This window comes from Psittacula echo (assembly GCF_963264785.1).
Source record: "Psittacula echo genome assembly, chromosome: 24".
Lineage (NCBI taxonomy): Eukaryota > Metazoa > Chordata > Aves > Psittaciformes > Psittacidae > Psittacula > Psittacula echo.
Window position 1 is genome coordinate 4,721,323 of NC_137759.1, and position 26,112 is coordinate 4,747,434.

Below are 26,112 nucleotides of genomic sequence, written 5' to 3' on the forward strand. Positions count from 1 at the left end.
GAGACTGGAAGCTGCTCTGAGGTCTCCACGCAGCTTCTCTTCTCCAGGGTGAACAGCCCCAGTGTTCTCAGCCTGTCTTCAAATGGGAGGTGCTTCAGCCCCTGATCATCCTCGTGGCCCTTCTCTCTATTTCCTGTCCAGAAAGACTCTACTTGTTCTTACCGTTTTAAGAGTTATCTAGAGATGCAGCCCTGCACCAAAGCCGAACAGAAACTGAGGCAGAGATGTCCATCATGATGTGTTTCCACAGAAATCACTGTGTGTGATGACTTCCCCACTCTGTAATGTAGCCACTTTTAGTCCCAGAATAATTTAAACGTTCATCTTGGTCAGCTCTGTGTGGAGATGAAGCACAGCAAAAGTTTGTGAGGCCTTTATCAAAACACTGGGCAGTGTTATTTCTAAACTTCGTAAGACCAGCATTGCAAAGCAGGGCTCTTATGTCAACCCATCTCCTTCCTTAGAGCTTTTGGTTCTCTTCCTTACAGGTAACGGTTAACTACCAGTTATCTAATCTTAAATACTCCCCTCACAAAAAAAAAAATCACTATTTGGCGTGTTAGAATCTATTCTGATCTTTGTGGGACATGTAATTAGAACACTTTTCTAGCTGGAAAACTCTCCTCGTTTTCATTGTCACCCAAGTGAGAATGATCTGATTTGAAGGTCAGGTTTTCTGCAGACCCAGTTGTGCTGGAAAGAGATCCTGCATGCCACTGCCAAGTTAAGCTGGAATTCTTAGGTGTTTACCAGCACAGGGAAGAATTTCTTTTCCAAGATCTTTGTGAGATATTGAACTACAGGAAAGCAGTCACTAGTTTGTCAGGCCAACAAATGTCTATATTTCTTACCAAAGAAACTTTGGATCTCTGCTTTCTCACTTAAAACCAGCTGACATGAAGAGGACTATGTATTGATTGCAGATGAGATAACAGATGCTTAAAATGATTTAAAGTCTCGTTATCTGATTCAGGGGTGTAATCCAACATCATGCTAGTCACCTGATAAGTGCTGAGTTGTTTTCTTTACATTTGCAAGATCGAACTCATCAGGTTTTGCAGTTCAGTTTCCATATAGAAAAAATGTGGGGGAAAAGGGAAAAGCCAGAAGGAAGAACAGGAAATATAGTCAGGTAGGAAGTGGGTTAGCCAACATCAGAAGGCCCAAGATGCGGTCAGAGGATGGCACCTTGAGAGTCCTGGGGAAAGAAGTGTGCCTGAGCAGTGTGTTGTTACGGTTCTATAGCTTAAGAATAATGTTCCACAAGCTTAGGTTTTGTATTGATTTTTCTTTGGGTTACAAACAAATGGTCATGAGGAAAGCCGAGGTAGTTACAAAACAATAGCAGGAGATATTGCAACATCCTTGCTTCCACAGTCCATTTTCTGTTTCATGTATGTTGGGCCCGATGCAGCTCACATCTCCATCCTCTCCTCTCCCTCTGCTTCCCTCCCCAAGCTGACAAGAGTTGATGGAGGCTCTTGCAAAGGGTTCAGTGCCATCAAAGGGAGATTGAACACTGGGTGAGAGCAGTGGGGTGCTGAGAAAGCAAGCCCCTCTGTGGTCACATTGTGATTGGCATTTTGGCATGCAGCGGCTTTCTGGAGTTCTTCCTTGAACATTTTCTTTCTCTGCTGACCCCTTTCCCTCCCTTGCTTGCTGGAGCCTTTGTGTGGTAGATTTATATATTTTTTTGCTTAGCTTCCCTTTTCTCCCACAGAATTGCTCAGCACAATCCGATGTTTCTTTGCAGGATGGGCCACTTTCACAGCCTCCATGTCGGGAAGGCAGCTGGACGGCACGGCTTATTTTCCCCCAGTTTCTATTGTGCTTGGATCAGTCAACCTTAGGGACGAGGAAGTGCACAGTACAGCTCAGCTTTTGTAACTCCGCATTTCGTTTGGAAATGTTATCAAAACAAACAGATGTCAGCAGGATGAACGTTAAGACCTGTGCAGAATCTGCTCTGTCAGAAACGAGTTCAGAGTCAGTTTTGCCTGCCTAAACATTTCGCCCAGCAGCTCATTAAAATGGATATATTCAAAGGAGACTTCCCCCCCCCACCCCAGATTAGATCATTCCTGTGATAAGAGCATTAACAAGCATATTTTGCCATAAATAAAGTGAACAAGCCTCGAGGGCAAGGAAGGTTATTTAGCCTGCGGTAAGTTGTATCCCACACTCGTCCTTTATGGAATAAGGGAACCAGTTCACTTCTTTGTTGTAGCTGGGAACAAGCCCGACAATGGCCTCTGACCAGCAGAATGGGCAAAGTGGGGTTTCTTCCAGCTGTATGTTTGTGCTGCATGCTGTTTTATTTTGAGTATAATCCCTGTGGATTCAGTGCTTAGCAAAGTCCCTGGCAGAGCTCATGCAGAGCTGTGCTAACAACCAGGGCAGCCCTCAGGGTGTGCAAGAGAGATGGGGAGGTCCAGGCCTGGCAGACGTTGCTTTTGCAGGTTGTTTATTTGAGCTGCATGCAGCCTTGTGCTTTTGCCCACGAGTTATCTGTGTTTGAACCAATATTTACTCATGGCTCTGTGTACTGAGATAATCAGCAATCCCTCCAAGTGAGAGCGGAGCTGGAGCTGGCCATCAGACCAGCTTTGCAGCTCAGGTTGTTTACTTAAATAATACTCTTTAATTTCAGGCTGGTGAAAGGTGGCAGCTTGACAGCTCTGGGGAGCCTTAACCCACACAGCAGGTAGAGCAATGGCTGCACAAGCTTCCACTGCAGCACACCCACTCTGACCTGCTCACCCACTGCACCTCTTCAGGCAGAAAAAGCCCTGGGATCGGAGAGGACCCGTGAGCTGTGCAGGCCTTAGCATCTCCCCACTGCTTGCTTTGTACGTGACAAGCCGAAATCTAAAGACAAACAGTGCTATCACGATATCTAGAAGGGATTGACAGCAAACTGCTGTCACATAAGCCACCAAGCTGCCGACACAGTTAGGAGTGGAGGCTTTAAAATGAAGGCAGCTCTATTTCATTACTAGAATTTTCCAGTTTTCCTAAAGCTGCTTTAGGTACACATTAACTTACCCTGTCTCCTGTTTGTTATTAACTCCAGAAGAAGCTGAGATTTGAAGGGTTCATTGCTTACCCTGCTGGAAAGGCGTGAGCCAGTGCAAAGCAGCACCACTTACACAGCTGTGCTCCCAAGAGCATCTCAATGCCTGTCCCAGTGTTGTCAAAGTAACTAGGCTTTAGGGGAGCTGTTGGTTCTCACATGTCCTGCTGTATGTAAGCCCAGCAATCCCACACAGATACCCAAACTTGACCCACAGAGCTTCCCACTGCAGAGGCAGGGCAGCCTAGTCTTTGGGGAGCGCAAGGGCACACTTCCACGCAGAGCTAAGTGTGTGCTCATAACTCTTAATAAGACCAGTAGATTTTCTGAGGTGCTAGAGGATAAAGAGGTAGTGTAAGGAGGGCAAGAAACCTTGAAATTACTGTTGAGGGTGGGACTGATGACCTAGTTAGTTTGATTTCCTGCTTACAATGACTTCCACCAAGTACTTCAGGTGATGATCTGGAAACCTGCTTTAGAGGTGTGCAAAGAAAGGGAGCAGTTGTGATTACAGGAAATAAACTGGCTGGACGGGAGTTAAGAACTAGTTCTGAAATTTGGGGGGGGGGGGGGGGGGAGGAGGAGTATTTTAACTACTATTTTGTTCCTCCAGACATCTGCTCCCCATATAAATGTTTGCTCTTCCTTGGGTCAGAATGTTCCCAGTTCAGATCATCTAGTGGATAAGTCCTTTCAAATTGCCATGCAGATTCCAGTGGTGCTCTGCCTTCCTGGTGCTTCCTTGAACTTTTGTCCTAGAGCACATTAATTTCTTAGCTCACAGTTCCTTGTTCCCTGTGACGTTTCCGTGTTTGGCTTCACACACAGACATATCTTCAATCTCTGACTGCCAGCAGAGATCAGGCAGCGGAGGAAGCCAAAGATCATGCACTATGCAAGTGGGCAGCCTCAGCCTGTCTTCAGACTCATTGAACTCATTAGGGAGGAAAAGGTAATCAGCTGTCCTTCAAGGAACAGGATGTGGCAGGAAGCAGTGAGAGTCAGCAGGTCAGTCCTTAACAGCTGTCAGAACAATGTGCACAGTACAGCAGCTCTGGAGTTCTAAATCAACTCACGAGCTGAATGGGCTCCAGCATGCACATTGCAAGTGGTCCCTGCGGAGACCAGAATGCGCCTGCAGATCCGACACCATACCTGTGACCACTTGTATTCACTAGACAGGGAAAATAGGAGCTGTGTTTTACATATTTAAGCTTCCAAGGTCACCTCTCAGGCCTTGCAGCCCTCCTGCTCCCTTTGGAGGCTGTAACTTACAGTGCTTGTGTCACTTGTGGATTGAGAAACTGAGGCAGGATAAAGGACCAGCCTCAGACTGTACAGAGGCAGAGGTGGGATGGGTCTCTTGCCTCTGCTCCCTTCAGGCTACCTCCTCTGACCTTGAGTCCTATGGAAAATAGATTTAGGGGGGGTAGGTCACTTTTAAAAGTCTCCTCAATGTACCTTTGAAATACCAAATGTGTTCTTTTGAACCTAAATTATCTGCCCTTATCCTGTCTCAACTCTCATTGATAATCCTCTTGTTTGCCTTTAAAAATGTTTATGGGAGATTATTCTTTGGCATCAATAGTTACGTTAAATTCTCTTTTCTATTATACTGGGCTTTTCTTTCAATGGATTCCTGATGTCTTGCCATTTGTTATTGTTAGGTTTATGTATTGTGGTTTTAAGATTTTAAATAGGTTCAGAAAAATGCTTGCTTGTGGTAACTGGATACTTTTCCCCATGAACCGTTTTGGAGGTGGCCACAAGATATGAATTTATACAAAGCTGTATCCTTTTAATTTCCTCATTCTCATGGTGACACTGATTGATGTAACCCCACCTTGGGCCTCTGACCATCATCACTGCAGCTTGGGTCTTTGTCCAGCAACACCAGTGTGATGGCACTGAAACTCTGGTCAACTGCATCACCACTCTGTGTCTCCAGGCCTTCTAAAACTCTGCATTTTAACAACGAGCTTTTCCTGAGCCTCACATGTAAAGCAGTGAAAATAAAGTTAATAATATATAAGGCTTGACTAAGCCTTTACTGTTCCAGTTCAGGCTGTGAGACCACAGGCCAGGCCTGGGACATTCTGGACTGCTTTAGGACTGGTGTCTCCATGCGGAGACTTAGAGGTTCATGCTGACAGCTAGCAGCAGTTCTGTGTCCAGCCTTAAACATAAGCCATCAAGAAGTCTCTGTCGTCTTCATGTTGGTGCTGACCTTTGTATTACAGCTAGTATGAGTTGCTATTGCAGAAGGCCATATAACCCATGTTGCTGCCCCAGAAAAGGATCAGCTTTTCAGGAATCACTCCTGACAGATGTTTCTAACCCGTTCATAAAATCCTAACCCTTCAGTGACAGAGAGGTCAACATTTGCCTGGACAATCTCTTCCAATACTCTTCTGTCTTCGCTACTCCAAAGTATTTGTGCTTTTCCCCCTTAAATTTATGACTGCTATTCATCGTTCTGTCTCCGTGGGCAAGATGACAGTTTCTCTTCAGTCTCTCATTGTATTCATGCAGGACACAATCAAGCTCTTCAGCCAAAACACTTCTCGCAGCAGTTCCAATGAGACCTTTTTTCCATGACCTCCAGGTATAACAGCTGTGACACATTTGTTTGGAGGAAACAGTAAGATTAGAAAAAACAAGCTGTTCTTAATTTTCCTTGAAAATAAGCTATTGTTGTAGCTCTCCAAGATCCGTGCTCATTATAGCTCTTTGAAAAGTTACCAGTCTCAAGGCACACGCAATTTAAGAGAAGCCAGCTCATGTATCTTCTTGGATTGACTTTTCATCTAGGAAGATTTCAAGAGCTCTTGACACTGTGGGCACATTGAGTGCTGGGGCTGGGTTTAGCTTCCCAGTTTCAGAGACTGGTAGGATGTCTTTACTGATGGAGGCACAGGGCCGGGAGAGACCTTCTGAGTCAAATCCAGACCTGCTGTCCACACGTGCTCCTAGGATTCAGTTTGTAAAGGTACAGTGCTCCACCCTCACAGCTTCCAGTGTGTCCCCTGCAAGGCCATCCCCCATGCTGAGTGCTCTAAGAGTTATGAAGCTCCTTTTTAATCCCAGTTATATTTACGCATAGCTGATTTTTTTCCCAGTTGGTTTCATGCCAGCATTGTCCTTGCTGCTTAAATAGGCATCTCAGCTCTCTCTGGGGTGTTTTTATGTGTAGCAATCCTACCCCTTCTGGCCTTTGTTTTGTTTGGCTAAGCTCCCTGAGATCATCTTCTGTAGAAACTGCCTTTCTCCTTGTTATGCTTCTTGTCAAGGAGCCATCCAAAATCTTTCCCACACAAGCTATATATGTAAAGCATCTCTCCATGGCCACGTAAGTGCCATCACCTTTTAGGTAAAACCCAAATATTTATAAATGCATTTGGTAGATATTGGAAAGGAGCTTAAGAAGCACACACATTCAAGGAGAACAGGGGGCAAAAAGCTTGGCACATCTACCTGGGGGGTTGTAATTCGATGAGGATGGTTTGGGCTTGGGCCTTCACAAAAGGGCTGTTGGAGCATCACGACTGGATCCTGTGATTCATTTGGGTCTATGTTTTGATGTTCTGTTGAAAGCCTTTTTCAGAGGTCTGGCAAAGCACTGCAAACCAGCACTGGTCTGAACCACTGGCTCGGTAGTACGTAGGTGGAAGGAGTTTGGCAAAGCCTTACTCTGCACCACAAAAATGCTGCTTAGAGATCTCCCACCAGGAGTCTGGGCCTGAGTTTAGCTCCTATGTGCTGATCTTTGGTAAGGAACTAAGAAACTTTTTTGGAGGGGTGAAAACTGGTCACTTTAAGTCTTTCTTCACACTCAGAGCTAGAGTCCTCTTGACATGGTTCCCGTAAGACTGGTGGTATTGCCCCTTCAGCCCTGCCTCCCCCAGCAAGCAGCAGGTTTCTGAGGATGGTGGGTTTGATAGGCACCCCTCGGGGAAGAGGTGCCAAAGGGGCTCAGAAATGATGCTGTGTCTTGAGATGCAAGAGCAGCAAAGCTGCCAGGCACAAACTTGCACCCTGCTCTCCTGCAGGTCCCAGAGATGACTATTTAAAAGCTCTTGTAGCTGCAAAAGCCTGGAGCTCTTATTTTGGGCAGATCCTTTTCATAGCTGTGGGTAGGTTTGACACCAGAGTACAGGACATCTGGGGCTCAGACCCTGTCCTCCTTCCTCCCAAGGGGGATGCAGGTGATGCTCAGAGCCAGGGAGCTCCTTGCCAGTGACTGAAGGATGTTCTTCCATCTGAAAGGAGTGGGGATGCGAAGGGAATTGAGGACAAAGAGGAGAAAGGGTCATGGTGAGGCTTTGCTTTACTTGGGGATCATCCTGCTCTGCTTTAGGGCTCAGGCTTCACTCCCCAGTCTCATGCCTCCAGACATGTTCAGCCCTGTGCTGTCGGGGAGACAGTGCTGCAGACGCTCATGTCCCCTTGCTCTCCTCTGAAGCCTCTCAGCGTGAGCATGGTACCAGCATCCATCCTCAGCTCTTTTGCAGGGTGCAGTCCCACTGCTGACTGGTGTTTGCACAGAGGATGGATGGATGGATGGATGGATGGATGGATGGATGGATGGATGGATGGAGAAGGTGCTCCCATGTCTGTAGAGTGATTGGAGCCACTGTGTCGGTGGAGAGGCTGGATCCCAGGAGAAGCCAGGCTGGCAGCACAAGGCTGAAGCAAGCACCACTGCAAAGCGGCATGGCCTTCTTTCTCCCCCATCTCCTGTCCACATGCAGAGCTGATGGTGCCACACCAGCAGCATTGGGTGCTTCCCCCTAAACCCTCGAGCTTGTTTTCTCTGTGCCCCTCTTCCCTCCCCAAACCAGCCCATGTACCTGGGCAGGGGTGAGGCTGTGCCGGGGCTGAGTAAGGGTGACTCAGAGCCGGGTTCAGCCATCCCCTGCCCGCGCAGGGAGAGGAGCTGGAGCGGGTCCCACCTCGTGGCGTTAGCATCTCATCCCCCACCCCTCCTCCCTGTCACCCCGCACCTCGGCTCCTCACTACCGGCGGGTGGAGCAAGACTAAACTGGTCTCTGCATGCACATCGCCTTTGTCTGGTGGGGATGAACATAAACTGCTGGAGGGAAGCATTTTAACGATGAAAACCATGCGGGGCTCAATTGTTCCCTGCGTCCGTGGAAAATTACTCCTGCTCACTCTCCCCTTTTACTTGAGCAGCTCCACAACACACTTATGGGGAGGGTGAGGAGAAAGGAGGTGAATGTGCCTTTGGGGTCAGATCTGCTGCTTTATATGTATATATATATATTTTTTCCCCTGCCTCTAAATGATTTATTCCAAAAGCCTCTCGCCTTTGTGTCATTGGGAAAAACACACAGCAATCAGCAAGCGTTTTGGGACCAGCCATTTACATGTCACTGGGAAAAGAATAGAAATGAATCCCTGACATCCCAGCGATGCAGCCCCAACCCCCATCCCTCCCTCCCTCCCCTTCCCATCTGGCACAAGCAAAAGCAGATGGGAGAGGTGGCTGTGGCAGAGGGTGCTGGTCCCACTGCCCATGAGGGCTGCGGTCCAGCCCTGAGCACCCATCGGACATGAGCTCTGCTGCAGCAGGGGCACTTCCCTGGGCACGGACATGGGGCACATGCTTGGGCACAGGGTGACACACTGGCCATGGGCAACACTGGTGCCAGTGGTTATCCCGTGAACCCACCCCAGGAGCTCTGTGGGTCCATCCATCCATCCATCCATGCATGCATCCATCCATCCATCCATCCCCTCCACAGCTCTTGTCTGCTGGGGCTGACCAGGTGCTCTCCTCCTGCCTTTTCCCCATGGATTTGCTTTGCCGTGGTGCTCCATTTTTCTTCCTTTGCCTTTTTTAGATCCTGCCTTTTTTAACCCAAATTTCTGGCTTGTTTGCTCACTTATATCCTTGATTCATTTCCTTCTTTTTATATTTCCCCCCTCCCTCCACTCCCAGTGCTGCCCAGGTTCCCTCGTTCGCTCCTGCTCTCATTCTCATTGTATTTTCTTTGTTGTGATAATGTTCTCAGGTGTAAGAAAAGGCTTTCACTGGCAGGCAGGGCTGCCTGGGCTCACTGTTTTAATTCCCTGTGCAAACCCTGCCTTGCCTCACTGCTCTGCGTTACCCCCGTGCTCCCTTCTCAAGCCGATCCCTGTGCTGTGAGGCATGCACCAGCCCCACCAGCTGCCTCCGGTTCTCTACACTGTGGGGATGGAGATGGGAAAGCTCAGGGCAGAAACCTTCACAGGACCTGGCTCTGTGCTGGATTTGTCCCTGAAAAACAGGGAAGATAGGAGCAGATGCTATAGGTCAACTAAGAAATTGCTGCTGTTGCCAATCACAAGTGGTGGTTGTCCAAAGGAGGAAGGCAGCAGCGTGGATGATGTATTGCAAAGGGAATTAAGCTAAATACATGGAAATTCTAGTCTGGGTGTCGAGGAGGATTTCTGGTTGAGGGATGTAGCAAATCAGTGGATCATATCTTGAGACAACAGAAAAGCTTGTTGTTTGGAAGCTGAACTGAACACAGCTCTGGAAGATACTGTTGTGTGGTTGCAGATGGTGGATTTAGGGTTAAACCTTGCGACAAAAATGCAAAGTTCTCCCGAAATCTCACCTAGGACTTTCTACAACCCAGCTTAGTGAATTAATTACATTCCTTTTCGTGTGCCCAGCAAATATCATTCCCTCTATTGACAGAAAGAGAAGCTGCAACACTGCAAGGCGGAGGGATTGCTCCTGGTCAGAGCTCACAACAGGTCCAGGCTCGGTGCTCGGCCTCGCTCAGCCTGTGTCTCTGCCCCAGACCCTCCTGCATGATTATCTCCAGCCTGTACACTTCAGCCCCATCCTACTGCAGGAATGCAAAGGGCTGCCCTGACAGGCTGATCTTCTCTCATCTGTGGTGTGAGCTGGTGCTTATCTTCAAACATCCCCCTTGCATAGGTATTCCTGGCACCAGCAACGCTTTTTGCACCCAAGAGTCTTGGGCTGGGCTTTTTTGCATATGTTTTTGCCTTTTCAATCTGTTTGCTTCTGCTTTGAAATCCCTCCTATGCACCTGGTGTCTTTCTGAAACATGGTGGGAGCCTTTTTCCCAAAGGAGGAGGAACAGGAGGCAGGCTGGTTTTCAGAGAATCATGGAATGATTTGGATTGGAAGGAACCTTAAGGCTCATCCATTTCCAACCCCTGCCACGGGCAGGGACCCCTTCCACTGGAGCAGCTTGCTCCAAGCCCCTGTGTCCAACCTGGCCTTGAACACTGCCAAGGATGGGGCAGCCACAGCTTCTCTGGGCACCCTGGGCCAGCACCTCAGCACCCTCACAGGGAAGAGCTTCTGCCTAAGAGCTCGTCTCAGTCTCCCCTCTGGCAGGTTAAAGCCGTTCCCCTTTTCCTGTCCCTACAGGCCCTTGTCCCAAGCCCCTCTCCAGGTTTCCTGCAGCCCCTTTAGGCACTGGAGCTGCTCTCAGGTCTCTTCGCAGCCTTCTTCGGTTCTTTGTTTTTTCGGTTCTTTCTTCTTCAGCTGTTCTTTGGACACCCCACCAAAGGCATCCCCAGCAACTGATTTCTGTGGCTCCTAAATATTGCTCAGGGTCCCAACTCGCTGGGTTTGCCCATGGTTGCTAAGAAGGCATGGGAAAGCTGGTGTGGGGAGGCAGGGCTGGAGCCAAGCTCATCTTAGGTGTGGCTCCCAAGCCAGTCTCTTTTGCAAGCAATTGCTCACTCGCCTCCCTGCTGCCTTCCCCACAAACCCGGCAGCCTCTCCCTTCTCGGTATTGGAAATGATTTCACTCAGAAATCAGGAGTCATGAAACTGAGGTCATGGGACCAGTCAGTTACATGAAGGGAAGTGATCCCACAGCATTTTTTCCATATGAATAATACCAAGAATCCTTTTTTGGGCACACATTGCATCCCGCCACGGGCATGGTTACACCGAGAGGCTTGCACAGGGCAAGGAAGGCAGAGCCCCTCCAGGGCAACTGGAGAAACGCTCCCTGGCAGCGGGTGGGAGCAGGGGGGTGCCACTGGTATCAATGCAAAGTAATTCTATCAGTTTCGCTGGAGTTAGACCAGAAGTTGTGTCTATGTCACAGACGTGGCAGCCTTCACAGTTTGACATCCCGGGTTAGGAGCCTGAAGGACACTTGTAATTTAAGCTAATGGACTGTATGAGACCAGTGACCTTCATGCCAGGAGGCAGGAACCAGGGCAGTAGCAAGAAGGGCGGCTGGAGCAGAGTATAGGTTAGATCTTCCCGTCCTGCACTGCTGGGAGTTCTCTCACTGTTTCCTTGCTACACCTCCACCTTCATCTCATTTCATTTGTAAATCACCCTTTGCACAGCCGTTGTACCCCAAACTGGCAAAAGTTCCATGACTTCACTGCTTACGCCTTTTTCTGGCCTGCTTCTGTCCTGTGAATTAAGTCAATGATGAGCTTGGCATGAGATCTGGAAGTTTTCCCCAGCAGGATCAGTTTCTCCCCTTTAATTAAACATTACAGGTTCCTCATGAATCCTCATGCTTTTATGAAAAGCCTTACCATCGTAATTAATGGGAAATCTGTTTTGATGTGCAGATCTGGGCCCCGCTTCTAACCTTGGACACAATTGCAAAGCTCCTGTAAATCATCTGACTTTACTGGCTTTGCATCTTCCCTGCAACTGCAAGTCAGCGAGTGCAGCCAGGCTGAGCAGGCAGCACCACTGCTCTCGAGCCTGACAGCATGGACCCTTCCTCCAGGCAGGTTTTGAAACCCTTTCCCAACGCATGTCTTCACTTGTCTCCTACTGCATCCCATGGCAGTGAGGCCCACGACACCCTTATGTGTCTGGACCTTTGCTGATTTTCAACCTGTCGCTTGCTTGTTAACATCTGGGACCCCAGTTTTTGTGCTTTGTGAATTGGAAAGTAACTGCTCCCTCTCCGGAGCTCTCTCTTCCAAGCTGATATTTTCCTCTCTTCCATCTTTCCTCCTGTGGAAGCTCTGCCGTATGCACTGTTTGCTCCCACACCCAGCCCTTCATCTCACATACCTGTGTGTTTTCAGAGGTGGCCTGAGCTGCTGTCAGCAGCCAAGATATGGGTGCACAGGGGATACCTGCAAACACAGGATGGGATTTTCCAGCATCAACTCTGCACCAGTCACAGCAGCTCCCTAAGGTGCCTTTTTGCTGTCGTAAACCCTGAGCTGACATTTGCACAGTTACATCCACAGTGACTCTAAGGTCCCTGAGCAGTGTTAGCTCATTAGAACAAGGCCAGAGGGGGCCATGGAGCTGCTGCGAGGGCTGGAGCAGCTCTGCTCTGGAGCCAGGCTGAGAGAGCTGGGCTGGGGCAGCCTGGAGAAGAGAAGGCTCCTGAAGGGGAGACCTGAGAGCAGCTCCAGTGCCTAAAGGGGCTGCAGGAAACCTGGAGAGGGGCTTGGGACAAGGGCCTGTAGGGACAGGCCAAGGGGAATGGCTTGAACCTGCCCGAGGGGAGACTGAGATGAGCTCTGAGGCAGAAGCTCTTCCCTGTGAGGGTGCTGAGGCGCTGGCACAGGGTGCCCAGAGAAGCTGTGGCTGCCCCATCCCTGGCAGTGTTCAAAGCCAGGTTGGACACAGGGGCTTGGAGCAAGCTGCTCCAGTGGAAGGGGTCCCTGCCCGTGGCAGGGGTTGGAACTGGGTGAGCTTTAACAACCCTTCCAATCCAAATCATTCAATGACTCTGTGATTCATTTATGCCTCTTATTGCAATAGGTTATTGCTTTTTAAAGAACCAGAGTGTTCGTGATCATGCTGTCTGGCACCCCACCCCTCTTACTAGCAACCATAGAGAGCACTGACAAGCAAAAGGTAAACTGGAAGGAAGGATCAGTGTCCCCAGGATGGATGTTTTGAGTGTTTGAGTGGAATAGGGAGATGCAGGTCCACACATCTGCACAGGCGGGCAGAACTCCACCATGCAATGCCCATGTCAGCGGCAAGGCTCCATCTCTCCTTCCTACACCCTGCCCGGGGCACCCTGCTTGTCCCCAGTGAGAACATAAAGGATAGTGGGGAGGGAGGAGAAAGGACAGAAATTGCTAGGAAAGCTCCTCCAGTTCCTTGGGCACAGCAGAAGTCCTCCCATGGGATGGTCTGAGCAACACCAAAGTTCAGCTGCTGTCCTGATGCCTTGTGCCACACACCAGCACGATGCTGTGGTCCGGGGACAAGTCAAGTGTGTATCACTGGGGTGGGATGGCTTCAGATGTGTTCTCTGGGGGGTGCCTAAAAGCTGCTTTAAAAACCAAAACCAAATCAAAGCTCTTTGCAATGTTAGCTTATGTAAAGCTTCTGCTTGGCAGGGACAACCACACACGTCCAATCCCAACGTGGGTGTCAGATCATTTCCATCCCTTTTCAATATCATTTTTTTTTGCCCGTTATTCCCACTGCTCTGCCTACTTAGTCCTATTTATAGAGCACCTTTCATTGGAGTCTGTAGGCTTTTAACCTTTATTCTTGGAAAATTATTCACTTCTTGGACCTGCCGTGGAGCAATTACTCACCCAAGCTCCTCCCCAGCCTGACTTTAAAAGAAGTTCCCACGAGGCAGCCCAGAGCTCCAAACCAAACCTTGTGCCGCCACCTGCCTCGGCTTGTCCCGCGGTTCTCAGCCTGGCTCTGTCGTTCATTCACCTGCAGAGATGCTTTGGTGCCTTTGATGCTTCTCCAATGAGATCATTCACCTCCAAGTACAGGAGCAAAGCACTCCAAATGGGCTGATTGGTTTCTCCAGGCTTCTTCCTCATTCTCTTGCTCATCACCTGCTTCTGTCTCTGGTCCTGGTCACTGTAGGAGAGAAGAGCCCAGCGGTGACTATAGAGCACTTAGGGGGTGGTTGGTCCCCCAGATGGGGGTTGTTTCTGTGGGCATGGAAGGGGGGGGTTGCTTCCTTTTTTCTGTAACACCCCCTTGCAATATGTAGGGTTGGAAAATACCAGTGGGTTGTTCAAGGTGCGTGTTCTATCTGGTTTCCAGTAGTGTGTGGAGTCCGTCCAGCACTACAAGAGGCCAATGGGGACAGAGGTGGTTCTTCTACCCCACATCTGTGAAGGGGCAGAAGTAGTTGAAGGTGTCTTCTGCTCTCCCTGCTTTTGCTGTTAAAATCCCTTCATGTCTAGAATATGGAATCAGCTGCATCACTGCAGAGTCCTGAGGCTGACCTGGACACCGTGCTCTGTTGTGATGAGATCTGGCTCCTTCCTGAGATGCAGAGAGGCCTGAGCATAGCAAACATCGTGTTTGGAGATGGGGGCTGCTGGTGCTGAGACTCCTGCAGCATTTCCTATGGAAAGAAAACCCTCGTGGTTTTGAATGGCTAATTTGGGGCCTAACGTGGGGCTTGAGGAAGAAATTCTTTCAGGCTGTTGTTTGCATTTCGCTGGAACAAAAAAACCCCAGAGCAGAAGGACTCAGCTGGCTTTGCTTTCCTACCTCCCAATGAGAGGCAGGCTGGGCACATGTGGGGCGAGGAGGAGGGAGGGGAACTGGTGAAGCTGTGGGTAGTCATGTTTAAACATTTGTCTTGGAGCTGTCTCCCAGGCATTTGCATCCCTTTAATGAGCTTCACTCCTGCCCCTGAGACACCACTCGAGGGCAGCCGCGCTTCAAAGTCAAATGCCTGCCCCAGAGCTGGGAAAGGACAAGGCAAATCCCTGCCAGCTGCTGTGCCTGGGGTTTCTTCCCAGGATGGAGCCTACACCTGGATCCGAGTCCCTGGTCCTTTAGCTGGGCTGTACAACCAAAGTAACACCATCTTCAGCGGTCACTGGAGGAGCCCTTAGACAAGAGATGCAAGGGTACAGCTTGGCTGCAGGGACGCTGAGCACCTTGCTGCTGGGAGAAGGCTGTGGAGCCGCTCATCTCCTGCTCTTCTTCCCACTCACGCACCAGTGTTGCCATTCTTTAGGAATTCCATCATCACTTGAAATAGCTGTTACTACCAGAGCCTGCAGGCTCCTGCCTCGGTCCTCGCCGGCTGCGCACGCAAGCAAACATCGGCACGCTGCCATTTCCCGTGCGTGTCCCTGCACCTACCTGCCCCATTTCATTCCTTTGTGCCTTTTTGCCAAGAAATACCAGACTGGTGGCGTAGACGATCATGGGAACTAATTCAGCCTGTGCCAAACTCCGCTGCTGCGATCCAAGGTGTGATCATGGAGGGCTCCGTCCTGGCCCAAAACATGGCACGGGCTGCTGAAACCGGGGGGAGAAGGAGGTTGTTTGGTTTCTTTGGGAGGGAAAAGAGTCAGGGCAAGCCTCAGTGCTCACATCCCCATGTGGTATGGCTGAGAAAACAGCATGAAAAGCAGGGCAGTGCTGCAGGCTGAATGATTGCCTAACTCGGGAGGTGGAGGTACTTGTCCAAGTCCCTTCAAAGACCTTGCCCCAGCCAAGTGGGCAGGAGCCCCTGCGCATTCAAGGCTCCTTCTTGAATCTTCTGCTCTGTCACTCAGTCAGAAATTCTGCCTAAGCTTGTATTGATCGTGGCAGGTTGGTGATTGCAGCCTGGCTTTTCCAGGACATTTGCTTTCTTCTGGTGATGGCAGCGAGCTGTGAATGAGCATCAGTCCCAAAGACAGCCCCTTTTGATGTCAAAGAGCCACAGCTCCGTAATTTCCTCATCAATCTAGCACAACGCCATGGATTCAGAGAAGCTGCCTTGGATTTACACCAGCAGCATTCCTCCTGGCCTGCAACAAAATGTCTCAGGCAAGAAGGATAAAGGCACTAATGAAGCAGCTGCTGCCCTCCTGCAGGAAAAACGGAAAGGGGCAGATTGTGACCATTGTGATATTATCCCCAGGCTGCTCCAGCACCCCTTACCCAAAGCTTCGCTTCCCTCTTAAGCTCCTTTTGCCTCAGTTTCCCCTCATGTGGCTGTTTCAGACTCATAGAGCAGCAACCCCCACCAGTGGCCCTTTGAGGGGCCAACATTTCCCCACTCCCAGATGGCACTTCCAAGGACAGGTCGCTTGAAATGCCCTGTTCAAACGCAGTCAAGTGCTTGGATCCTCCTCGGAGGTACCAACAGCTGTAAAACTTCAAAGACGATGATTAGCCCTAAGCAGTGCAGGGCTGTGAGAAAACGGATCATGGAACAATTACGGAAAGCAGCCGAGACTTAAAGTAGCATTTAATGGGATCCAGCATCTTCTGTTCCCACTGACCTGAATGCTGCTCCTTCTGCCAGGCAAAGGGAGTGAAAACCTCTGAGATTTGTAACTCCGAGTATGTAGGTCGCACGTGGATTAAAGTGTGATCAGCTTTGGCTTTAATGTAGAGCTGCTCTGAATACCTAGAGATCACAGAGGGATCAGTGCTGCCAGCGACTCAGCGAGGTGCTGGGGTTCTGCGGTGGGTTACGGGTGTTACTCATCCGTGTGTGATCCCAGCGGCTGTGCTGGAGCCTTCCCCATGGGGGGATCGCTGCCTGCAGCACATCCCTGTGCCGTGCTCGTCCTAGCTCACATACGGATGGCACAGCAAGGAAGGACACACAGGGCAGAAGGGGCTTCCCACATCCTTTCTGTTGCCTCTTCTGCTCTTTGTGAAGCTTATTTCGTAGCATCAGAGATTGTTTGGGTTGGAAAGCACCTTGAGATCATCCAGTTCCAACCCCCTCTGACATGGGCAGCTCTACCCAACCCCACTGCAGTGCCTGGTGGTGTGAAGCCACAGGAGCATCCAGCTTCCAAGTGCTCCAGGCTTTCAATTAGCTGCACCTCCACAAGCAGATTGCTCAGCTCAATGTATCTAACGTTTCCTGTGATGATAGATCTTAATTTGAGAGGAGAAGCGCAGCTGGCAGAGAGAAGACATCGCTTCCTGTAACTCCCCAATCACTTCTTCGTAATGCCCGTACCCGTAAAGCTCTATGGTTCTTGCAATCACATGGGGAAATGATCTCTGGTTGATGCTGATAGGCTGCTACCTCGAGGTAAGGAGGTAGCAGCTGTGTTTCAACACACAACCATTGCACAACCCTTCAGGATGGGAAGGGCTGATGTATGCTGGATCCAACTGAAAGAGGAAATTTGGGTCAGCAGAATATTGTTGTCAGTGCTGGGACGTGGCCAGGTTGCTATGGGGACATTTGTGCCTTTCAGGTTTTGATCCTGCAAGGAATCTGGATGCTCTTTCACCCCATTTCCCTGAGAAATGGTGTTTCTGTGATCCTCTCATCCAGCCGCCAGCCCTGCTCCCCCTCTCCGATCTCATCTCAGCCCAGTGGCAACCTCCAACCACATCTAAGAGAAGGGTGGAGTGCTCCAAGACATGAAGCACCTACAACAAGCCCGTGCAATGCCTGGCCTGAGCGCCACGTGCATCTCCAGTATTTGTTTGGTGCTGGTGCTGCCAGGCAGCACGTTGTGGCAGCAGGAAAGGGGGGAGCTCACCTGTGTAGCCCTGGATGAGTTGGTGCCCAGTGCCACCACAGCAGTGTGAAGGGATGCTGCCAGCATGGAGGTGATGGGGCTCTTGTTGAAGCAGGGACCGATCTACAGAGAAAGGCTTTGCCCAGAGAACCTGCGCTTTGCAGACAACATCCAAGATCTTTAAAATCAAGGGCCCAAACCTGCCCATGTGAGGGGTTGGAAGATGAAAGCTTCAAGGCCTGGAAGTGTGGTTTTGATTCCCAGGCTTTGGGAATCTGGGCAGGTCTGGTGGAGCCAGGGATGAAATCCAAGGGGCTGACCCACAGCCAGCCCAGGGAGCCGGTGGGTTTGAGCTGAGAGCCAGGACAGTGGGAAACCCACCTGCACAACCAGCTTAAGCTTTTGCCTCCCCCTGTACCTGTGGCAGGAGGAGATGGAGTCAAGCTGGGGCTGCCATAATAATAAGGACTCTGGAGAGATTGGGAATTGCACAGGGAAAAGGGAAATTCATCCCCAGAACTAACCTGTGCCAAAAATAATCAGTGACTAATTTAATGTCTTTATGATTGCCTTTTAACTGCAAGTTATTAAAGACAGGGAGAAAGAAGATTATGTCCTGGTGGGAGGATAAATGAGCGTTGCCATAGAAGCGAGGGGATGAGGGGATGCTGCAGCACAGCTCCGTCCGTGTGGACCACAAACCAGGAAGCCATGGCAGAGCCTCTGGGGTGCCCGGTGCCCTGTGGACAGATACATCCCTGTGAATCCAAGGCGAGCTGACAGCCTGGGAAGTCAGGAAAGAGAGATTCATGTTATCAAGCCAAAGCCAGAGAGTCAATATTTAGCCTGGACACAGAGCACAGCCCATGTGCAGCCGAGCCTCCATCCGTCACCAGCAGCTTTCTCCCCTCCTGGTCTCACAGCGGATCGTGTTTCCCCCTCTCTGAGCCAACCCCATCCCAGAGACGCTTTTATCAGTCCCAGGGCAAGGGAGAAGCCGGGATTTGGGAGGGGGTTGAAGGAATTAGGAAAGAATTTGCCTCTGGGAATCTCTTTCCTCCATCCGCCTGGGATAAATCAGCCGATGGAGGCTTTGCAGCTTGGTGGGAGGCTGCTCAGAGTTAAACATGTGGAGGCAAAAAGACTTCTGGCCCTTCCCCGCTGCAGGAACTGTGTATTGAAAGGTCCTGGAAAGGGTGAGGAGCTCTGCCTGTCCTGTGGCCCCATGAAGGGACCAAGGGAGAGGACTTTTTCCCTGAGCCCTGTGCATGCAGATGTTTTCCATTCAAACCCAGGTTCTTTCCTGGAAGGATCAGCTCACCCGCAGGAGGCAGGAGAAAGCTTAAGAGCCTGCAAGCTCATGGGAAACATGATTAACTGGGAGAAGAAGGGGGTTTTATTTGTCCTGTTAATGATCTTCTGTTTTCATTATGTCGCTCTAAAGCAAGCCTGCCTTGCCAGTTAACAACCCTGACCTTACTGGAGTGGGAATGAAACTGGGAAAACTCCCTTTGGCGTGTGTGTCCGCAGCCCTGGCATGGTGTGGGGGCCATGTTTGCAGCTCCATCCCTCCTTCCATCTGCATCCAGCTCCTTCAGCACGTTATTTACACTGCAGCAGGGTTCATGGCGTGCTGGGTCCTGCCTTTGCCAAAGCGGGGAAATCCCTGCCCTGGAAAGCAGACAACTGCTCCCAAGTTCATTTGCTGCATGGTCCTAAAGCAGGACCATGACACAGTCCCACTGGCTGTCCAGAGCCCTGGAAAAAGGCTGCATCCCCTCAGGGATGCCAGTGCCCAGTTTATTGCTCCTTTAGATCTTGCCATCAAAGACCTTTTGCACCTCTGCTGAATGAAAATGGCAATCCTGCAGACATGAAATGTCACAAATTCAGGGTTTTTTAAACCTGAAGCCTTTCAGAAGTGGCTCTCCATAAGAGTGATGTCCTCAAAGCAGGATGCCTCCAAGATGTGCCAGGCTGGTACAGGTAAGGACCATCTGGGTAGTCTTGCACCGAATGGTCCTTTTCAGCTCCCCAAAAGACAGATGCTTCACCTCCTCACCACCTCCCATGAGAGGGAAGCTGCAGTGAGGACCACATCCTTCCCTGCATCCCCAAGAGGTACCTGTGGCTGTGGGACTCCTGGAGACTTGGCTGTAGGAACAGATAGCACAGGGAAATCGGAGGGATCGGAGAGCAAAAACCCACTGGCAAAAGGTGGTTTTCACCAGCACTGCTCCTCCCAGGGGATTGCTCCTCCTCAGCTGCACCTTCTTAACCGTGCCAGGCAGGTTTCTGCTCAGCCTCTGCATCCCCAGCACCCATGTCTCTAACCCAGGATGGGGAGCAAACGGCCCCTTCTCCCTTCTTTGTGCTCTCCAGGAGGGCTCACAGAGGGACAAGCCATGCCCCGGATGCCCTTGAGAGCCGCATCCCCCTCCAGCCTCACTAAGCAGCCCCTGCTCTCGGTGCTTGGGGCTCAACTGCCTTTTGTGGGGCTGCAGCAGGGTGGGTGCTCGGGCTCCCGGTGATTGGGTGCTATTTTGCTCCGGCACCGTTGGGCAGCTGTTGCTGTATATTACCCCAGAGAGCCGGGGCCAGCCGGGGTTGGAGGCAGAGCAGCGCTGGTGGCCAGCCCCAGGTAGGACTTTTGGTGCCTTTTAACCCTTCTGGTGGGACATGGGGCAGCCCGTGGGCACAGCCCATGAGGAAGCGCTCAGCGCAGCGGATCCAGGGCCCTGGGGCTTGTCCCGGTGCTGCCATTCCTGGGTGCACAGGGAGAGCAGGGCGCGAGAGGGGACTATTTTTGGAAGTTTCTTTGATGTGAGTCAGCGCTTGAAGCACCCTCAGGAGCTTGTACAGGATCGGTCCCGGTGACAGCAGCGCAGAGCTCGTTATATGTTGAGTACCTGCAGTTTCAGGCATTTAAGAGAGGATCTCGCATGTGGAGCATGTGTCCGGGGGAGAGGGAGCACAGGAAGAGCCAGGGAAGGGATGGATGGGTCGAGCTGTTGTCTGGGATGTCAGTGTGAGCCAAGGGCTGGAGCTGGGCTCTGGGGCTGTCAGTGACCAGCCCTGCCATGGGCAAAATGTCCCTGGCATCAGTGGCATTCCCTGCTCTGCTTGGCAAAGGCAGTGGCTGTGTGCTGGAACTGGTCCAATAGGAAGCCTGTTCCTGTAGGTGAGATGCTGGCTGGGGACGAGGATCCCATGTGGGCCATAGAGCCCCAAAATGCATCCATCTCCTGCCAGGGCATGGACCCCCATCTCCCAACAGGAGAGGGACAGACCCAGGCACGGAGCGGGTCAGCTCTGGGGCTGAGTTAATGCCCGTGGGGTGCTTGGCACAGGGGGTGGATGTCTGCCTGCCCGGGCACAACGTGGCTGTCACTGTCACAGAGCCCTGCAGCCATCGCAGCAAAGCTTCTGAATGTGCCTGGGGCTCGAGGTGGTTTGGGCTCCTCCATGCAGGTGATGCCCTAGGGATGGAGGCACCATCCCAGCACCCCATGATGGGAGCTGAGCTCCGATGAGGGTCAGGGACCAGAGCACAAGGATGTGGTGGGATGCTGCGTGCTGTGGGACGCTGCCACCCAGCACTGGGGCTGCTGCCCACTTGTTTTATCCCTCTTGGTTTAGTGACATGGCAGCAGGTCCCGGTGAGGAGAAAGACTTGGGATGCCCTGAGGCCACCGATGAGCTGCCTGGGCAGGCGGGGAGCACTCGGAGGCAGCCAAGGAAGGACAGGAGCAAAGGTACCTTGTCCTCACCGCAAGGCAGTGGCCAGGAGGTGCCAAATGGGGGGCTCAGCCTGGCAGAGGTGGCTCTTTGTGGCACCATCAACTCTTGGGGCAACAATGGGCATCAAGGGGCACCTGCGTGGTGCTGACCCTGCAGGGATGTCGGCAGTAGCCAGGGTGAAGAGCACAGAGGCTTGTGCCCTCCTTCATCTTCCTTGCATTCATCTTTGTGAATTGCTGTGCACACCAAAAACACATCAAGCGCCTGGGGGAGAAAGCTCTTTAAGGAAAAGTTCTCTGTCTTTGTGCTTTCATCAGGGCTGGGAGCCCTCCAAGCCAACACAGCAAAGGACCAGGCTCACTATCACTAAAGCAAAACCAAAGGCTTTGGTTTTTCATTTCCTCTTGAAGGCAAAGACCTTTCAGACCACGGTTCCCCAGCCGAGAAGTTTCCTCTTATTCCTTTGTTCTGCTTCCAATACTGTGTCTTAGATTTCATCTTGGGAACTGGTGTCTTTTCTCCACGTTCATTCTTCCACTGGGTGAAAATAGACTGAATGTGGCTCAAAGTGGGACAAAAACTTCCTCCTTCTGGTGAGGACTCACAAGGATACGGCAGCCAGATCCCAGCACAGAGAGGGCTGTGCTCAGAGATGCCGAGGACTGAGGCCCCTTGGTGCTGGGACCTTGTTGGTGCATCCTCACCCCACAGCTCAGCCCAGACCCAGGGGCAGAGAAGAGCCCGAGGAGCCCAGCACGTTCCCAGCCCTTCATTGCATCGAACCCCTGCAGTGTCCTGGGGATGCTCTGGTTTTCTCTCCCATTTAGGAAGAGCCCCAAGAGCCATCCCTGAGCTTCGTGGGTGACCTGAGGTCTTCTTTGAGGTCTGGTTACTCCATGGTACCTGGAGCTTGTCCTGCTCCCTAGGCTATAGCCTGAGCTGCCTCCAGCCACGTGTTTTGAGGGTGTCTTTTGAGGGATGCTTGTCCCCGCTGTGCACCTTGGCAGGGGCTGTCAGCACCCCCTTTGGCTCCCTTGGGATATCCAGGCCGGTGACGTTTTGGGCTCAGCAGCCTCAGACCTGCCCAGTGCTCCCCTTACACCCCGACCACGCCAGCTGCTGCCGCGATGGCCAAGGGGCTTTTTGCCTGTCTTCTGAAACCTCTCTCCACGGGTGTCCTGTCTGACCACGGCCAGGATGTCCCCGCTCTGCAGGGTGGCAGCAGGAAGACCACACACCCCCAGCCCCTGGCCATTGCCACCTCCCCAAACCCACCTCCTATTGAGCCACGTTGTGCTTGTCTTTAACAGATGCTGACGCGCTGGTGAGCAGTGACGGGGAGAGCAGCAGAGCCCATGTAAGTGCGCAGTGTCCTGGGGCTGGGGGCTGGTGGGGGGGGGGACTGTCCCACAGCGCCATCCAGGAGGGCTCTGCAGCGCACATCCTGGTGTCACCGAAGGCTGCATCCTTCAGTTGTCACTTGCACTGATCCGTGCCGGTGGCAGCTCTCCCTTATGGCACTGATGACACCAGCCAGCAGCCAGCCTGGCCACCAAAGCCCCCATCCCCAAGCAGCACCAAACACAGACCCCAGCACGTCGTGCGCTCCCTGTTCTCCCGGCACAGACATGCGCCATGTCCCCCATCCCACCTGACCATGCTGCTTGCTTTCTCCGTGGGGCCTTGTGATGCTCTGGCACCCCCAGCCACGCTCACACCCCTCCCCGCAGGGGCTAGAGGAGGCAAGGACCTGGCTTGGTGTCTCTGAGCAGGATCTGGACGAGCCTGAGCTGAGCATGCCCGAGCCAGCGCCGCTCGCCGTGGACAAGAAGCGGGCAGAGAAGGTGGGAGCCAAAGGCAGCGCTGCCAGCCCTCCAGGTAAGTGTGCAGGAAAGCCCTTCTCTGCCCCAAATGGTCAGCCTGGCCCCATGGCCCCAGTGGTATCAACTCCTCTTCCTCTCTGCCCTGCCCAAATCTGCTGCTGGGGGGGGGGAGCAGCAGAGCCAGGAGCATGGCAGAGGTATTCCCACTTGAGCCCCACGATGCTGTGACACTGCCAGGGCCCAAACACTGTGGATTCAGCCCCCATGACCCTTTTTTCCCCATCTCTGCAGTGCAAACACCTTCCTGTGCTGGTCTCCGCAGCTCCTGCCCCTGCCGTGGATGGGCTATGCAGGAGCAGGTTGAGAGCCCTTCCCGTCGCACAGCTCAGAGCCCTTTGCTGCTTCCCAGCTCTCCCAGTAACTCTGCTTTTCCTTGTGGTCCCCAGTCCCCAAGAGCCTCCCGGTGCAGAGGAAGGTGGAGCCCCCCAGCCTGGACCCCGCAGAGGAGCCGCTCCTCTGGGAAGGGCTCACCCTCAACAAGTGCATCCTCGTGGCCTCCATCGTTGCCCTGCTCAGCGTCACCTTCCAGGTGCTCCAAGGTGAGCCGGGGGCTGGATGGAGGGGGACGCGGTGGTCGGACCCTGCTGCCACCTCCTGCCTCCTCTCCCCTCCTCTCTTCCAGCTCCATGCTCCAGGGAGGCAGTCAGCCGCGGCAGGCAGGACCCGCCACCACCTCCTCCCCTTCACGGTGAGTTCGGATGCTCCGTGCTGCCCTGATCCGCTGCATCCAGCCTGAGATGGGGCCGTGTCCCAGGGTGGGGTGGCCTTGGGACCCCATGTCTGGAACATGACACCTGAACAGTCCCATCCCCTGCTGATGGTGGTCTGTCCCCCTGCCCTCACAGACGTGGTCACCACCAAGGAAGAAGAGGTCCAGGAAGTGGTGACTGCTAAACCTGTCCAGCCGGAGAGCAGCATGTTGGAGGATGATGATGGTGACGATGACAGTGATGATGACAGTGATGCTGACAGCAACCTGGTACGGGTCTGGGTTGGGGGGGTGAGCATCTTTAGACACCTCTCAGGAAGGGGAGAGATCATCTCGTCCCCATGGGGTTCCTGTTCCTTGGGCTGCTTCACCAGTGCCTGATCCCCTCTGTTCCACCCCAGGCAGAGCCCTGGATCTTCAAGAAGTGGTTTGGCCGCTCGGTACCAGAGGATGAGGACGAGGAGGACGATGAGCATAAGGAGGACGATGAGCATAAGGAAGAGGATGAGCATAAGGAAGAGGATGAGCATAAGGATGAGGATGAGCATAAGGATGAGGATGAGGATGAAGATCCCACAGAAGAGCCCACGGTTGTCCCTGAGGTGACACCAGCTGTGACAGAGGTGAAGAAGAGCCGGGAGAAGAAGCTGGAGAAGAAGGAGAAGGCCCGGGAGGCCCGTGCTGCCCAGGCGGAGCGGAGCAGCCGGAGGGAGGCACGAGCCAAGGACCGGGCGCAGGGGGACAAGCCCAGCAGAGCCCCCCGGACCCATCGGGAACCGGAGCAGCAGCCCCAGAAGAAGCGGGGCCGGGAGGGCAGGGAGAGCAGGCGGGAGCGGGACGAGCCCAGGAGGGAGGGGTGGAAGGGACGTCCCGGCCGAGCCGATGATGGCCGGGAGAGCCCAAAGCGGGACTGGCGACAGCAGAAGGGCAGGAAGCCCTGGGAGGATGGCCCAGCCCGGCCCAGGGAGGGCAAGAGGCACGACTGAGGCCGGGGCGACCAAGGGGCTCGGTGATGCTGAATCCAGTGGGATCCAACCCCAGCACTGCCCCTGGCACTGCACCCCCTGCAGTGCACCCAGAGACACCCTGGGCATGGGCAGCAGGTCCAGGATCGCCCAGCAGCAACAGAGCATCCCGGGAGCCTGGCTCCAGCCTCCTGGGGACTTTGGGCCCCCCTGGATTAGATGCACAAAGGCAACCTGAAAGGACCGGGGGAAGGAGCTTCTCCCCCCCGGCCTTGGTGCAACTTCTCCATCCCCACCCAAAATCTCTCTTGCAGCCCATTTTCCCTCGTGGTCCCGAGGCATCGAGACAGCACCATGGGCACAGGGATCCCAGTTTGTCTCCAGGCTGTGTGGCTCTTAGTGAATGGTTTTATTCAAAGCAAACCGAGAGAGAAATTACATTCCGGGTGAAGGGAGCCATCCTCAGAGAGGTGCCAGAGGAGCAATCACCTCACCGGGCCCCGGTGCCATTGCTGCAGGGTGGCACGAAGCTTTGCTGATAGAAACCAGGGCTGGAGAGCCCATCGCCGGGGATCCCTTCAGGCCTTGCCTTCACAGAGTCGCTTTTAGGAACGAAACACAAGTGCAATATCACGCAGCGCTGTAGCAACTACAGGAGACGTTCACAGCCCCAGCCCACGGCAGGATTTAGTGTGTGCTAAATCAGTGCAGGTTCAAATAAACTCTTTTCATTTTTAATAAGGTGTGGTGTTTAAAAAAAGAAAAACTCAAACAAGAAAAGCTCTTGTTGCTGGTTGTGTCTGTGTGTTTTCTGTGACCCCATCCCCAATGTACAGGGGCTCGGGGCTAACTCGGGATGGGCTGCAGGATGGGGCCGGTTGCAGCACTGGAGGGTTTGGAGCCTTGGACAGCCCTGCCCAGGCTGAGCTGGGAAGATGATCTGGGAGCAGCCGGGCTCTCGGTGCTGATGCTGGCGGGGACGTGGAGCAGGTGCTTTGGCAGCCGCTTGTGCCTGCTCCCATTAATGGTGTGAGCAGGCAGGAGGAGTAACGGGATCGCTCCCTCCCTCACCCCAGAACAGGGTCAGCGCAGGGCGATGCAGAGCCCCGGGTCTCTGCCAGCACCTCCCCATGGCCGCAGGGCACATGGGGATGAGTCCCAGGTAAAGGCTGGTCCCTGTGAGGGGATTTTGCCTCTTGTTCTGCTTTCGCAGGTGGAGCTGTGTGGGCAGTGAGGGCTTAGTGATGGGCCAGAGGATGCTGCAAAGTGAGGGGGGCTTTGGGCAAACAACAACTGCCCTTGTCCAGCTGCTACAGGAACACA

The 26,112-nt window shown here is 52.6% G+C and overlaps 1 protein-coding gene across 4 annotated transcripts in view; it reads left to right on the forward strand.

Moving 5' to 3' along the window:
• Positions 1-25,447, forward strand: part of JSRP1 (junctional sarcoplasmic reticulum protein 1) — a 29,244-nt gene extending 3,797 nt beyond the window's left edge. For 2 of the 4 annotated variants that reach the window (XM_080634105.1, XM_080634107.1), the window contains exons 3-8: positions 22,543-22,589; positions 23,005-23,110; positions 23,502-23,654; positions 23,738-23,803; positions 23,961-24,094; positions 24,226-25,447. In XM_080634105.1, the coding sequence (XP_080490231.1) occupies positions 23,029-23,110; positions 23,502-23,654; positions 23,738-23,803; positions 23,961-24,094; positions 24,226-24,810 (1,020 nt within the window). In that variant the 5' untranslated portion in view covers positions 22,543-22,589; positions 23,005-23,028 and the 3' untranslated portion in view covers positions 24,811-25,447. Of the gene's footprint in view, positions 1-1,753; positions 4,230-22,542; positions 22,590-22,962; positions 23,111-23,501; positions 23,655-23,737; positions 23,804-23,960; positions 24,095-24,225 lie in introns of those variants that run through there. The other 2 variants (XM_080634106.1, XR_013958474.1) reach the window with 2 other exon arrangements.
• Positions 25,448-26,112: the final 665 nt, after the last annotated feature.